At 38.8% G+C, this 16,331-nt stretch overlaps 2 protein-coding genes across 4 annotated transcripts in view; one reads left to right on the forward strand and one right to left on the reverse strand.

Moving 5' to 3' along the window:
- The window catches only part of UBAC2 (UBA domain containing 2), a 106,996-nt gene that overhangs the window by 48,482 nt on the left and 42,183 nt on the right, over positions 1–16,331 (reverse strand). The window lies entirely within an intron of this gene.
- On the forward strand, positions 873–12,155 carry LOC128141146 (G-protein coupled receptor 183-like). Of its 3 annotated transcripts, XM_052785710.1 has the most exons (3): positions 873–963; positions 4,398–4,587; positions 9,142–12,155. In XM_052785710.1, the coding sequence occupies exon 3, from the start codon at positions 9,179–9,181 to the stop codon at positions 10,244–10,246; it is 1,068 nt and encodes a 355-aa protein (XP_052641670.1). In that variant the 5' UTR covers positions 873–963; positions 4,398–4,587; positions 9,142–9,178; the 3' UTR covers positions 10,247–12,155. The 3 variants fall into 3 exon arrangements, with proteins under 3 accessions (XP_052641670.1, XP_052641669.1, XP_052641671.1); XM_052785709.1 differs by lacking the exon at positions 4,398–4,587; XM_052785711.1 differs by lacking the exons at positions 873–963; positions 4,398–4,587 and adding an exon at positions 6,500–8,696.

The raw sequence follows: 16,331 nt of genomic DNA on the forward strand, positions 1-16,331 counted from the left end.
ACGACAGGGTTTTCCATCTATCTCTGATCTCCAAAACCCTCTTAACAAACACACAATTTAACTCTTAGATCAACATTCTTTGCCCAGAAACAACGTTATTCCAGGTAACAACGGGTTACCTCACAATTTGACATCCCATTCCTTTCCTATTCCCTAGCTGCCCATTCTTATCAATATCATTTTAGCGGAATCAGATACGTGTTTTAAAAGCTTTTTATCTTTAATGTGTTTACCTTACATGTGTATTATTATTACTATTATCCTTGCTCAAAATCCAATAAATGGCTTACAAAGGCACACATCCTCATTAATCTCTCGAACCACCAGAGCTCTTCAACTCCCTTACATATTTTCAAAGGGCATTTCTGTAAAGCCTCATCATTACGATACTAAAACAGTGCTGGGAATGTACACAGGCTGTCCAGACGTCTGTTTTTACACAGTATCTCAGTATGCCTCAGTTCTGAGGTTTGCTTGTGCTCTGTCAGATTTGATCAGTAAGAAGCAGTTTTAAAGCATGTATTGATCATACAGTTCTTTGCTACAAACTAAATTTAAGTTATTTTTAAATGCAAATGGCATATAAACAAAGTTTTTCACTCAGGGATTTTAGTTGGTCAACAGTTAGTCAAGCAAACCTCTGGGTAAAGTCCCTTCTATGAAAGTCGGTAATGCGTAACTTCAGGGGGGAGGCAGGAGGGTTGTTTCTAATTACTCTCTTTGAACAGACTAATTGTAAAAGGATTAAAAATAGATGCTTTCACATCCCATAAAACAGTAGGCAGCAAATCAAGACCAGCGTACAAACAAGGGTTTTTTTTAAGCACTTGAAAAAACCTACCCCTCCCACAAAAGAGACTCACGTCATCAGTCTTGAAAACAATGTGCAAGGGTAAACTTTCGCAGTCAAGCCATCCTGCTAATGCCCTTAACTGCTCAAAGGATCCAAGAAGCTACAGATATGTAAGTACAGAAAAGAATTAACTTTTAAAAATTTTTCACTGAACAACAGCAAACAATTCCAGAAAGATTATTTCTTTTTTGCATTATACTGAATATTTTCATGTGGTAGGAAGGATAAATGATCTTTGGATGGGAGACAAGGCTCGTGGAAGAAATTCTGTGATATTTCATGTTTACACATTAATATGCTGCCAGTTAATTTTTATTTAAAGGATCTGTTGACCCACAGCATCAACAAGTTATTTCAAGTCCTTTTTTATAACACAGCCTTTCGGCAATCACAGGGAAACACTGGATAAGCTAATGCAGTATCAAATTTTTTTAGCAATAGTAATTTAAATTATGCTAATGCAGAAATAACAGATGTACAAATAGTAAGGGAAGCATCTTAAGTCATTCACCGAACCTTGCAGCCTTAAACAAATCCACACTATGGTCATGAATGCATAGCTTGCTCTATCACATGTGCTTCTCACCTATGAAACAGCCTTTACTATCAGCTCAAGAACTCCTCAGTCACTCTTCTCATGCTTAAATATTGCAACAGTATATTTTAAGAATTCAAAGTTTTACAAGCTAATTCCTCTTTTACCTTCTGACATGCATTTCTTTCAAAGTTTTCAGAAGGAATTCTTTTTCTGAATCACACTCACCAAATGTCTTTCTCCTTATTACTTATCTTCATGCCACAAAGCTGAAGAAATATTTAAAGTGGTACGATTTTTATACATCTTCCCAATTAAAAAGGATCCATTTTTCCCATTATACTGGCAAAACAAGATAGACTGTTCAACAGACAATAACTCAACTATTATTTATCTTAAAAAACAGAGACGGCATGCATGCCTTTGAGCACAGAATACAAGAGATCTGTCTAACATTTTCATGGCTCCTCCTGAAGAGATGAGGGAACTGAAAACTTACCTGGCAATTAGTCTTTAAAAGCTCAAATCTCATCCCTTTCTGTTCGAAAAATTGAGGAATCTGTATCCATGTAATAAATAATGAATTTAAGCTAGAGTTCTGAAGTTGTAATCCCTAAAATTAAAAACTGTACCTGTACAGGTCATATAAAAGGTGTGCATGTTTTCTAGTACTAAAATACAAATAATTATTTGACCCCTTTTTTCTTCTGCTTGTAGGAATGTAATTGTCAGTGGCTCAGCTTCTTATTTTGTTTAGTTGCTACATTTTAGGATCTCTCCTTTTTACATTCAGTATACTTAGGCAAGTAAACCAAAGGAAGGATAATCATCTCTGCATCAGCACAGCTCTTCACATTAACATGCATCTCTGGCAGAGATGATTTATGTTAGATAGTTCTCACACTTTTCATAGGACGGATCACATTTGGAAACAGAGATCTAACAGATAACAGCAAGACATGTACACTTCAAATGACTTCCACTTTTTAACTAGTTATGCAGCACTTCAACTCAACTTCTTTATTTCCATTTCGCTTACTGTAGCTGCTACTATTTTTAAGCGCCAAAAGTAACTGTCGTACAACTTTTTAAAATCTGTAGTAGTAGATAAAAGCAGGACCATAAAGATCCCACCCACAGCGTATGCATCTGCAAATTTTGTTAAGCACTTAAAGAATATTATAATTCTTCATAGCCATCATTAAGACAATTTCATTCATGAAAGGCATACTTCGGATTCTCTGACACGTGGCTTACAAATTTGGCTTTAGTACTCCAACGAATTTGGGTCTATACCAAGGAAGAATAAAAGCACTAGCCTGGAAACTCTCCCACCAAAATTAGCTGTGGGTTGTGACCTGGGGATTCAGTCTTCAGGTCATTAGGCCTACTCGTTGTCATTTAGGACACAAAACTCAATAGCTTTTGAAAAAAGATAAATTAACATAATGCACTAGAAGTGTATGAGTATTAAAGTATTAGAAAGGAACAGGAAGCTTTAGGACACGCCTGTCTCTTGCCTCAGCTTTTATTAAACGACATGCAGCTCCCAAGCTGCCAATACATACACCTAGATATAGGTACCTTAGGTATATGTTCTTTTTATACTAACAGTGTGTTCTACTATGCAACTTAGCATGCACACTTTTTAACATATATAACTTAGTTGAATCAAGCCTTTTTCTCAGAGAAAACACTCTGCAATGAAGATCACTTGTATGGTAAATTAGAAATTCAAACAGTAAATATGACTGGTCAACAGAAAACAATTAATTTTAGAGATTAAGGTAAAAATTAAACCTACATAACCACAGCACTGCATATTTCCCATCTTCTACTGTTTTGAAACTGTAAGACTTAGACAGCTTAACACCTACAGAGGATTGCAAGCTCAGTAAATCCTCAGGTCAGGCACTGCAGGGAAAGAGAATTCTCTTTCCCAACCATTCCTTTTAAATCATTTACACTCTTTATGCGTACATAAACAACATTATTCCCCAATACTGTTTGTTAAAGAAATATTGTCCATCTCAAAGTGACTAAACCATACTATGTATAGAGCCAGGAGACATCTTTCTAATGATCTGCTGTGCCTTTCCGAGAATTTAATTAGTATCCCTCTTAAATTAGCTACTGGACAGATGGACCAGGGATTCATCTCCAAAGAATGAAAATTATGACGAGAGACAGACAAATCACACATTAGATTACAATACACAGTTACAGCCTTCTACATGTTCCCTGTTCTGCTGAAAAGACAGATGGTGCTCCTTCAGCAAAAGCAGGAGATGAGAACAAGAAGAAAACCCATTTTGCATACAGAGAGCCTTTATCACTGCTTGCACACAGTCCAAACCCATGTAATCTAAGGTTGCAACACTGCAATTGCTGGCTCATCATTTAAGTCTCTGCTTGTCAATAGTTAAAAGTATGTAACATTATGACACTACATATAAAGCTCATCATACATGAACATCTTTATGAACCAGGGCTTTGGATTATGTAGTACTTCCAGACTGGAGCCACCATTCTGTTCGACAAACACCTTTTGCAGCGGGGACTCTGCTCTGAGCTGGGCTTTTGTATACTGCAGTATAAATGTAAAACAAATGAATGATGCTAGTCAAATGACTTCACAGAAAACCAGTCTCCTAAAACAACTTATTTTCCTTCTTTGATGAGATTACAAAATTGGCTTAAAAAGGCACCTGCACAGATTTCAGACATGCTAGATTTTGTAAGCAGCTTGACATGGTACTGTGTTTTTTCTTCCCCGAGTGGATACTATTGCTATCAAATATCAAGAGAGAACACAGAATAGACCAAAAGCTGGCTAGCTAACAAATCTCATCAAGTAATTGGCTAAAGAAAATATTTTTTTTCCATTGGTGGTCAGAAAGCAAATACAATGCTAAGACTTAAAAACAGCAAGTGAGAGAACAATAAAGAACAACCTGCACTGGTCGTAAGCCTGGGCATAACATTAAAATTAATTTTAAACTCTCCCAGGCGTAAGGTCCTCCCAGCTAGAAGCAGAGAGCAATGGTCATGCCCCTAGACTGGAGATATCCTAGGACACAGTGAATCTGAGAAGTACTCCAGGATCACAGCGAACTCACTTCCCAAGCTTCCAGTGCAATGCTACACAACTCTATCTCGGATACCTAATCGACCAAGCAGAAAAAGCAGGGCCGTAGTGGTGAGTATGTTTCCAGGTACACCAGTACCAAGAGGCACCTGGAACCCCATTTCCTGTGTGGGACTAAGCTGAGGTTAGAACAGGCGTCACGGGATTATTTTGCCTTGCGATGAGACATTTGAGAACTTCACCTTGAATTGCCAAAACCGTGAGATTGTATAAAGGGGAAAGGCTCAACAAAAACAGCAACTGCAGATTAATTTCAGAGAAGTTCAAACAAGACACAGCCACATTTTTTAACAGGGAGGTTGATTGACCAAAAACTACAGTACAAATGGCTAATTTGCTTTCTCTTCAGTTCTCCAAATCAAGACCAAACAGCATTTTAGAAAATATGCTTTAAATGAAAAGTTAGTGGAATCCATAACAAATAACTAAAATAGTAACATAACCTGGATTACACAGGAGGTCACATTAAATGAGTAAGTGGTCTGTGTCACTGAGCATCACGTGTCTGCAGACTCAGAAAACATAAAAACCTGAACAATCTTCTTTACAACACCAATATAAAGACAGGAATTTTAAATACTTTATGCCTTAAAATTTTGCATGTACCTCTATGACAAAAAAATGTGACAATGTTTTCTAAAATTATTAAATTGGTAAGGTAAATTAATGTTACCTTTTTTTCAAGTATATACTTCAAAATAGTATCACTAATAAACTCAGAAAGCCACTGAGGAAGGGTATTTAATCCAACAACCTAGAGGAGCAAACATTTTGGTAGTGATTCTAGGGGGTAGCTTCAATGGTGCATCTGGATTTGGGACAGTAAATGGCCATGTTCTCATAAGGTATTCAGACACACAGCTCATAAAATCAGTAAGAATTAAGTCCTGCTAGTCTGAGGTTTGCAGCAGTAAGGAGGTAACATTCTCCATTTTTGCTCCAAGAATGCAAAACACACAAAAAATACGCAAAATGGGCCTGTTGCTGTTTTTTCAGATGCATTCTGTGGAGGATGTCATATGCTTTGTATGTATAATAAATTGATCACTAAGGACTGCTGCCAAGAAATAAACAGCAACCTGACACAAGGAATAGGATTAAAAAAGAAGTCTTGTCTTCCTTAATAGTCTAGACACCTTTTAGGAAGAAAGTGTTTTTTTAAATGCAGCCCTGTTCAAGATTGACAAGAAAAGGTTAAATACTTGCAGAGGTGAATGGAGTTCATCCAACAACAGTAAGAGCTCAGATGTACAAAGAAGTTACCATAGGTCAGGTGATGTGCATAAACTTGATGGCAGCAACTTCATCATCTGTTTGGGCCCCAAACCAGATACAGTATCTCAGGTTTTGTTGTTTTTTTTTTTTTTTAAATGAAATATATTCAGGTAATATAGCACCTAGACACCATGGGCAAAAATGCCCATACATACCTACCTATAGAGAAAATACTAACACTCATGTAGAGTATTATAAAATGTGCTCCCTATATTAACAGCCAAAATATTTGGGGGATAAGAGAGGATCAAAAAGAACACTTTCCCCACCCAGGGCTGATTCCCACAGCAGGCAGAAGAGCCTGCTGACATCCTCTGTCAAGGAGCACAGCTTAGCTGACGTGCACGCTGCCCTGGAAGGCCCGTGAGCTGTGGTCCTCCAGCTTTCTTCTCATCTCTTTGTGGCCAGTTTGTCCTGCCATGGAACTGCTCCCCACGTATACCCATGCTAGCACCACGGATAGACACAAACTCTCTCTCAGCTAGGACTACTTCTCAATATAGCCGTGGTTTTATGCAAGGGTGAACATCCTATTTTAAGCAACAACAAGTTCTAGATGAATTTATTTAGATTCTGGATAGAATTTATTCTGGATGAATTAAAGATCTGACTTCATAGCACAAAATTAGGTAACATGCATTTTAGGAAATTCTACTCTTAATATTAAAAAAGTATTTCACTGAAATTATGGAATTTTTCCTAAACCATAGTTAAATGTGTTTGTATAATAGATATTCTACATTTTACAAACATTTATAGAAAGACAAATGAACGGACCTGACAATTATGGACATCATTTATGAACCAAAACTATTACAACTTTACAGTGAAAATAAAATTATGCAGTGATATGCTGTAGCTAGCTACTGCAATAGAACTGTTTATCATAAATGGTAGATTATTCTTCCTTACTTATGTTTAAGAAATTATTTTACCTAAATTTCACGGAAGAGATGAGTGCAAGATAGATGTCATGCTGGGAGGGTGAACAAGTAATCAGAAGCACTTAAATAAGAGAAAGAAAAAAAAATACCTCACTGACTGTTATCCAGGTGCCTACACAAAACCCACGCCATCTTCTGCAAAAAGCAGTCTGTTACACTTATATAAAACAAGAGCTACCCTACAGGCTTCTATAAGTGAAAAGACGAAATGGAAGGAAAGTATACCAGAACTGTCCTCAGGGTAATAACTACTGCATTAATCAATCCTCAAACACACTAACACCAAGATACTGTGAACGATGCAGATACAACTAACATAAAATTCCAGACTTTCTTAAGTCTGAACTACAGCTGGACTTGCTATTTACCAGTTTAATTCCCTTATTCAAACCACAAAACTCCCACTTCAGATTTGACTTCCAACCCTGAATGCAGTATTCCCACATCTTGACACATGGTACATACTTCACGGGTGTCTAACAATCAGAACATTGTACATCTATCAGTCAGAAATCACTCACCTGTCTTTCCTACTGCCTGTGCAACACAGCAAACATACACTTACTATACTACCTGGATGCTAAATTTCTTCCTTAAACGTATGTAATATAACTCATTTATGTATTCTAATACACATCATCCACTACCCGCAGGTTTACTGTTTACAGAGAACCTTCTGCACCCTGCTAACCTAGCCAGAAGTCTCATCAGACTTATAATACAGTATGTGTTGCAGGTACATTAGTTGTGAATAACTTGAAACAACTAGGACAATCTCCTCAAAACTGAAAGAAGATACTAACCTTTTAATGCTTTCACAAGTTAATAAAAGAATAATGAATACTTTCTAAAATGCAAAGCTTAAAACCCTTAAAACTGAGATTTTCCAGAAAGACTTTTTTAAGGTACAACAGGCTACAGTTGTTTGTAAATATTGTGTGTTGAAAGGCAGATCCTCAGAACTAACCTAGACATTTTAATTAAAGGTACCAGATGGACTTAAAACTCAGGTTACAACAGCTTTTATCTCCAGATAGTATTCTGCATTAAAGCAAAAGCAATCTTGTTTTGACTGCTGTTTTAATCCATAAATGGTGCCTCCAAGAGGCACCATTTTGCAGAACAGCTGCCTGAGGAGTAATGTTAGGTGCCCCATCCTTTCTGACATTTATGCTTACACTACGCAACTGTCAGGTAACAACACACCTAAGAAATATTTCGCACTGGAAGCAGTATCAACAGGATGGGGTCCTTTCCGTTTCTGAAATTCTACCGGATCATTTTTTATATTTTTAAGTCCCCCAAATCACTGCCACTTTGCAGCTCTTCCATGCTACTTCTGACTGTGCAGGTTAAACAATTTCTAAAATCTGCTAAATTGACAACGTGTAAAATATTTCAGCTGGGTTATCTCTCTTTTGCAGCACCACTAAAGAGTGAGCACAACTAAAGTTGTAGTCTTAAGAATTTATCTATGTAACAACATTTGAATTAGATTCCAAAAGCCAATTCTTAAAATTAGTGTTAAAAAAAGCTGAATTACTATAATGCCAATATGGTAAGAACACTGAAAAAAATTAGTTTCTCTAAACGATTTAAACCATCACAACGTGAATTGTTAGAAACAAAAACTCCCTAAAAATTAACTGAAACACATTTAAAAGATTTTGTCTGCTTGTCTGACTCTTGGGGACTTATGATGATCCTTTAACATGTGGTTTCTTCACACTCCTTTTTCCCCTCAGACTGCTTTAAACAGTCTCCCACCTCCTGAACATCTATAAACTTCACTTTCCAAATACATTACATCCCTGGTTTATTATTTTGCCTCCTGTCTGATTTTTTTCAGGAGACAAGGAACTAGGATCCAGTACCTAAAGGGGGCCTACAAGAAAGCTGGAGAGGGACTTTTTACAAGGGCACGTAGTGACAGAACAAGGGGTAACGGCTTTAAACTTAAACTGGGTAGATTTAGATGAGATATAAGGAAGAAATTCTTCACTGTGAGGGTGGTGAGGCACTGGAACAGGTTGCCCAGAGAGGTTGTGGCTGCCCCATCCCTGGCAGTGTTCAAGGCCAGGTTGGATGGGGCTCTGAGCAACCTGGTCTAGTGGAAGGTGTCCCTGCCCATGGCAGGGGGGTTGGAACTAGATGATCTTTAAGGTCCCTGCCAACCCAACCCATTCTATGAAAACAGAAAAGCCAAAAAGAGCCATCTTTTTGTTTGTTTTCAGAAGGAGGTTTGGAAAGCATTTCACCATAATGAAGTTTCATTTCAGTTTTTTACAATCTTGCTTTTTGTAACAGAGGTTGGCCGTTGTTATGCAGAAGAAGTTTATCTATGTTTATTACAAAATGTTCCCTTTTGGTTTTCTTTTCATGTTAGGTCTACTGAGCTTCCTGCAACAACAGTGGTTACAGAAATGGACGCTTTCACAGCTTCTCAGACAAACAGTTCCACCTGTGACTTATATGAGCACAAAGATACAGCACGGATACTACTGTCTGTCTTCTACAGCTCCATCTTAATTCTTGGGGTGCTTGGAAACGCCATTGCCCTCACCGTCATTTTTAAAAACAGAAAGAAGATCAACTCCACTACCCTCTATTCAACAAACCTCGTCTTCTCCGATCTCCTGTTCTGTATCGCTTTGCCTACAAGGATAGCCTACTACGCCCTGGGATTTCACTGGCCATTTGGAGAAGCATTATGTCGAATAACAGCTCTCTTGTTCTATATCAACACCTATGCAGGTGTAAACTTCATGACATGTTTGAGCATTGACAGGTTTTTCGCTGTTGTCCACCCCTTCCGATACAAGATCAGAAGGATTAAATATGCCAAGGGCATTTGTGTCTTTATCTGGTTTCTTGTATTTAGTCAAACTTTCCCATTACTTATACAACCCATGTCACAGGAAGAAAAAGAAAGGACTACATGTATGGAATATCCAAACTTTGAAAAAATAGCACATCTACCATTTATACTGCTTGCTGCCTGTTTAGTAGGGTACCTTATTCCCCTGGGGATTATACTATTTTGTTACTCTCAAATTAGCTGCAAACTTTTTCAAACAGCCAAGGAAAATCCACTGACTGAAAAATCAGGGATAAACAAAAAAGCCATCAATACAATCATATTTGTAATTATAGTGTTCATCATCTGCTTTACCCCTTATCATGTTGCAATCATAAAACACATGATTAAGAAGCTGCAGAATGAACCCTCGTGCACCGAAAAGAAAATTTTCCAGAAGTCACTCCATTATACCGTGTTTCTGATGAATTTTAACTGCTGCCTAGATCCTTTCCTCTATTTCTTTGCATGCAAAGGATACAAGAGAACTGTAATGAAAATACTGAGGAGACAAGTGAGTGTATCAATTTCAAGTGCTGTCAGGTCACATCACGAAGAAAGCTCACGTGATGTGGGAGAAACGCAAATGACGACACTTGCAAAATCTTCCAATGGAAAGATACCTGAAAAATAAAGTCTGTAGTACACCACAGTGGAGCAAGCTTAAAAATCCAGGGTCCACAGTAAAAACTCTTAGTGCTCCCTGTACAGCAGCTTCAGTAAGATTCTGTTTTTCAGGATGTCAGGAAATCAAGGAGTGATGTTGGACTGAAAAAGAATTGTCACAGGTCAGCAGGAAAACTCAGCATTATAATTTCCTAGCTGTATCATTTTGACTGATCTCATTATTTTTTCCAGGAAATATGCACCACTGTGAATGTTCAAATTCCATACTGCACATATGTATGCCTGGATGTTATTAACTCAAGCAGAGACTTGATTCACAGTTTGGGTGTCTGAGAAAGGATTAAACACAAATAGCTTACAATTCAGACTGACTACAACCAGAACATCTGAAAATTGCAAGACCTCTAGCTGAGCTTCAATTACAGCAATGGTTTTGTTAGCCAAGTCACACAAGGAAAAGAAATCAAACTTTGAGATAAAACGGACAATTTCTGTGCACGCTTGACTATCACTGGTGCTGAGTTTATAGCCCTTTAGAGGTGAAACTGCATTTTATAGTGTTTAGAGCACAAATGTCTTATTGGACAATCCTCGTACATAACATTGTCAAATGTAATAGATGAAAAGTTAATGAACTGTTTGGTCCTCCTCAACACTCGAGTATCTCCTGTATGTTAAATCACTCATCTTTGCAAGGTGTATTATCTCTTTACTCCTTTTCCCAAAGGAGAACTTTTATTTCTAGTGTGTATTGTAATGAGTCTCTACTCTAGTTGTATATAAATTATTTATAAACACAAAAAATAAGTTGAAGCAGGAGACTGTAATATGAAAACTGCACTGTTTCAGTTAGAACTGCAGTGATATGGGGTTCTTCAGAACTTCTGCTGAAGTCAGACATGGACACAAGACAAACATTTTGGAAACAGGAATAAATGTTCACAGTTGAAGCCATCAAAATGTAAATTAATGGGTTAATTCTGATGGTGTGAGATGGCCACCTCTTTTTAAGCGCTGTTTACCTGAGAGATCAATAAAAGAGAACAGCAGGATTGGCTGGGAAAGAACAAGCTTTCCCATCACGCCTTCATACAGCGTAACCGGGATCCCTTTGGGCACACTGAAATTGGGCCAGGAAAGAGACCAAATGACTTAAACGCATCCTGCTGGAATCGGCTCAATACCAGTTGAGTATCCAGGATGCAAGCCCTGGGTTCCTGCTGTCGTGCCCTTCCGTCATGTGTCAGTTTCCTTCCCCACTTCATTCCTGGCCCCCCGTCTTTTCTTTTGTCTTCTATCTTATTAATATACCTTCATCTGCCAACACAACTTGGTAATTGCACCATGAGGTTGTGATGGAAAAGGAAAATTAAAGAGCGCCTGATAATTACTGGTAAAAGCTGTGCCAGATATCATAATAAATGTTATTTATTGCAGCTGTACCTCTCTGGCATTGAGGTTGTACTTCAAGTCAGACAAAAATAGTTACATTTGTCATCTTTGCAATTCCTTCCTTCCTCACGTGTTGACTTCCGCCTACCTGCAAACATGGAAGGGTCATATCTGAACAGCAGTATGGAAACATTAAATTAACAATTACTTTCTTATGGGAAAGAAAATGCAAAAGACCCTATATTTCATACCACTTAGATTGTCAAACTTGAGTTTCTAATTACAAAAGACACTATGCAACTAACGAAAAACAGAGAAAGAAAAATAATTCTTAACAGAAGTTCTACTTAATTCTGTACGCTATAGCAGTTCTGTTCTTGTCAGCTTTTTTAATAAACTATTTTAAAATATTATTTAAGAATTTGTTCCTATTGGAGTAAGCAAATGATGACCTGAAAAAAACACCGACAGACCACTCATGAATACCTAGAAACTGTAGAAATAAAATGTATGTATTACTAACATCACACCAGTACAAGCTCATTTTATTCTACTAATGTCTTCTTTTTAAATTTTTATATGTGTTTCATCTAACTGTGATTATAAAACCTGAAAGGCAAGAAGTCTTTTTTATATTTGTCTGTAAAATATAACTCATGTATTACAGCACCACATAATGCAGATACCTATTCTCTTCTAAGTGGAAACAAAGTGAAGATCTGTATTGAAAATGTTTCTCTATCCCTGTTTTCTTATGTTAGCAATTTTGTTATTTTCAAATTTAGACTTTGTTTTTCACAAACACACATCAACGTTCTCAACCAGCTAACTTTACATCAAAATACCAGTTTTGCTCTAATAAGCCTTAGAGTGTTGGTCCAGTCAGATATGGGTTTGAGAAAAGCTGGGTTTTTTTCTCCCTATTTTGATATTTCTCAAATGCTGAAGAAACCAATAAAATAAAAACCTTTAAAAGCTAATATAAGCTCAGCTTCCTGACAAGAGTCCTAAAGGCACAGACACACATACAGTGACAATTTATAGCTGTGGCAGCTGATGCCACTGCTTCCCCTCACTACTTGTCAGCGTGCACCCACAGCTCATGCACACTCATATCAATGAGCAGCCTCTTTTCTGTGTGCTTATCTGAAACTGCCGAAAGCAGAGGTGGTGGTTTCAGTTGGCCTGGGACAACTGCATTGAAGTCATTTAGAGAGCATCTGTCCTATTTCTTCTACCAGCTGTGCTGTGGGGCTGGTAGCCATCACCACAGAGATCTAACAAGCTGCTGCATGGGAGCAAGGGAGAGCAGTAATATTGAAAACTTACAGCTGTTCTCCAACAATTGGTTTTCTTCAAGATGCCCTTATCCATTTATCCTGCTGGTACTCTTCCCCCAGTACTGTTTGTTGGAGTATTTTTACGACAGCAGTTACTTGTAGTGGCACACCTCAGGTCCCTCTCCTCCTGCATGCCACACAGACATGAAAGAAGGGGGTAAAGCCATACCTGGCATCTCTTTTCCTCTCCAACACCAAGTACATAATGGATGTGTCTGTCTTAAAAGACACGAGCATGCCGTGCCATGCAACATGTGGCTGAAGCAGTACGAGCTTTGCAAAAGAAAATGAGCTTTTGCTTTGGCAAAAGCTTTTGATATATTCTAGGAAATGCCCCCTCCTACGTGAAAGGCTGGGAAATGGTCATACAGATCTGGAGCTCGCTCACTCTTTTCACATATAAAACCAGCAGCTGACAAGTAGCAGCAGGTTCAAATGGCTTGCTCATTATGGAGATCTGACTGAAGTTCTTTAGAGAAATTGGATCTCTATTTGGAGGGTGAAGTCCAGTCAGGATCTTAAAACCCGTGCTCATGACAAAACGACAGAGTAGCTTTTAACTTTGCACTTCAGAGTATAGGGCTAGGGCAGTTGCTACGAGGACTCCAACTACACTACATGTCCACTGCTGACATGTCTCAAATCTCACCTGGTAGGGAATGCGACAGAGCACACAGAAATAAAAATGATGATGGGGGCCAAATGGTACGTTTTAGCTGTCTCTGTCCAAGTCCAGAAAAGAAAGTTGTATAGACTCTCGTTGTTGAACACATGACCAAATGAAGGTGCATCATGCAAAAAATCTCAAAACACAAGCATTTTCAGCAAAAGAGCATTTAGTGCCTTCACCTTTTCTTTCACTGAGAATGCAAAACTAAGGACTACTACTACAAGTGCTCAGATGGGTTCCCTCAGCTGCCTTCGGCTCAAAGATATTGAAGCCTAACTGAAAGTGTGGAGATAAAGAATGCCATCTCCTGTGGCTTACAGTCCCAGCAGAAGAGGACAGGTATTCCCCAAGGCATCGCTGCCTGACTCTTTTGGCTGTGGCCGTGAAAGCTATGCAGATGAGGAACCTGTCAGCAACATGGTTATCTCCTAGCAAAAGACAGTAACAGCAACTGTCCGAAGTGATAAACAAGCTACCACAAATAACACAACTCCTGAAGGTGGTTAATGACTCCTCTTAAACCAGCAAGCTCATTAGTATAAAGAAAAAAATGGAGGGTTTGGGGGTTTTTTAAACAGATGTTGCATTAAAGACTAACATTGTTCTGAAACTCAAAAGCTTTCAGGTAAGCAAAGAATGAATAGACTCCAAGAAAACGATGAGACGGCCTGCAACATAAGAAAAATAAATAGGGTGCAGCTGAAGAGAAGGTTTGCCTTACATGACCAGTTTTGGAGAAACTGAAAAGCAGCGATGTACTCTGTCTCATTGATCTCCATGTCCGTGGTACACAGCAGGGGAAGAACTCAAGACAAACTAAGGTTTGTATCTTAGCAGTATCCCACTGTACTGGCTCAATACAGACAAGGTCAACGGACACCAAGAATCACTAAAACATCAAATTCATCTAAGTGAAATATTTCCCATACAGTCTTGGCTAAGCTGCAGCCTGCAGACTAAGGCTCTGGTACAAAATGAACTCAGCCAAGCTGCAACCCTTTTCTGAAGAAAAACAGGGAATTGCTGTTTGTGTAGTAAATGCTCAGACATATTTCCTCATTTTTTTTTTCTCCTTACAATACTCTCTTGGCTTCCTGCAATGTCTAACTTTGGACGTCCTGAGGCAGATTTCTCATCTTTGCACATGACAGTCCTTGATCAATTTTTCTTCCATCAGCCTGTCTGGTCCCTTTTTGAACTCAAATAAAATGTGCCTGCAGCATCTTGCAGCAAGAAGTTCCACAGACTAACTACCCATGGTGTCTGGAGCCATTTTTTTTCGCTTGTGACACCTGTTAGTTTCATTTGAAGTCCCTGCTTCTTGTACCAGAAATGAGTGAAAACAGCAACTCCCTATTTACCCTGCCCACATTACTCGTGATTTTACAGACCTGCATCAAATCCCCTTCCTTCAAGTCATCTAGTCTCTTCTCCTATGAACAGTCAGATCAAAGCTGTTCACCACTTCTTCCAAATTATAAAGGAAGGAAAGAAGGCAAGTACAAAAAAAGAATGGGAATCCAACTGTGTTCGAGCTGGGTGGCAGAAGAGAACAGGGTATCTCTATACAAAGGGAGATCAACAGTGTACTGATCTACTTCTCCTACCACAGTAGCATACAGGTACATCTCAAAACTAGGATGTTACCCCACGACTACCAAATTTGGATAACCTTGCTCAGATGCATTAAATACAGAAGAACAGGACCTCAATGGGCTGGAAAAATGTGCTCACAGGAACCTCATGAAGTTCAGCAAGTCAAATGCAAAGTCTTGCATCCAAAATGGAATAACCCCATACAACAGTGCAGGCTGGGCACCACCTGGTTAGCAAGCTGGTTGGCAAAAAAGGTCTGGGCACCTGGTGGACAACAAGTTAAAGAGAAGTCAGTAGCGTGACCTCACAGTCAAACACATACGGGACCGTGTTCAAAAGAACGTCGAGGCAAGCAATCCTTCCCCTTCATTCAATACTTGTGAGATCATACGTGGAGTCCCGTACCCAGTTTTGGGCTTCCCAGTACAAGAAAGATACTAATATACTGGAACAAGTCCTGCCTGCAGAGGGTCACCAAAAATGATGAAGGGGCTTGCAGCACATGCTATAGGAGGAGAGGCTCAGAGAGCTGAGATGGTTCAGCCTGGAGAGGGAAGACTGAGAGGAGATGTTATCGCTGTCTTCAACTGCCTAATGAGCAGGGGTACAGAAAAGATGTCAACACCCAGTAACAGGCAGAAGTTGCAGCAAGGAACAAATAAACATTAGGAAGCATTTTTTTCATCATGAGGTTAGTCAGACATTGGGAAAGGTTGCACAGAAAGCCTGTGAAATCTCTATCCTTAGAGATACTCAAAACTTGACTGGACACAGCCCTGGTTAAACTGGCACTGCCAGGGTTGGACAACATGATCTCCAGAGGCTCCTTTCAACCTGCATCCTTCTATGACTAACAAATCTGGTCAAAACTTTAAGTTAGACAAGAAGGCAACACGAAACTCAGTGGCCTTGCAGTAAAACTAGCAAATGATAAAACTTTAAAATCTCCTAGTGTTGTCCTCTATTTAAGCCCTTATCAAAATGCTGTCATTAGCATCCTCCTAAAATAAAGAAAGGTCAAGACACGGCCTAGATTTCTTTCCAAAAAGCTGCATTCATTTTTCCTCAGTGCAAAACCATGAGTTTCTCCTCTT

This window comes from Harpia harpyja, chromosome 4, assembly GCF_026419915.1.
Source record: "Harpia harpyja isolate bHarHar1 chromosome 4, bHarHar1 primary haplotype, whole genome shotgun sequence".
Taxonomy (NCBI): domain Eukaryota; kingdom Metazoa; phylum Chordata; class Aves; order Accipitriformes; family Accipitridae; genus Harpia; species Harpia harpyja.

Bases quoted from the DNA above. Each gene is read 5' to 3' on its own strand.
- LOC128141146 (XM_052785709.1), top strand. From the start codon at position 923: ATGCCCTTAACTGCTCAAAGGATCCAAGAAGCTACAGATAT. The intron at 964-9,141 runs GTAAGTACAGAA...TTTTCATGTTAG, and splicing joins ATCCAAGAAGCTACAGATAT to GTCTACTGAGCTTCCTGCAA.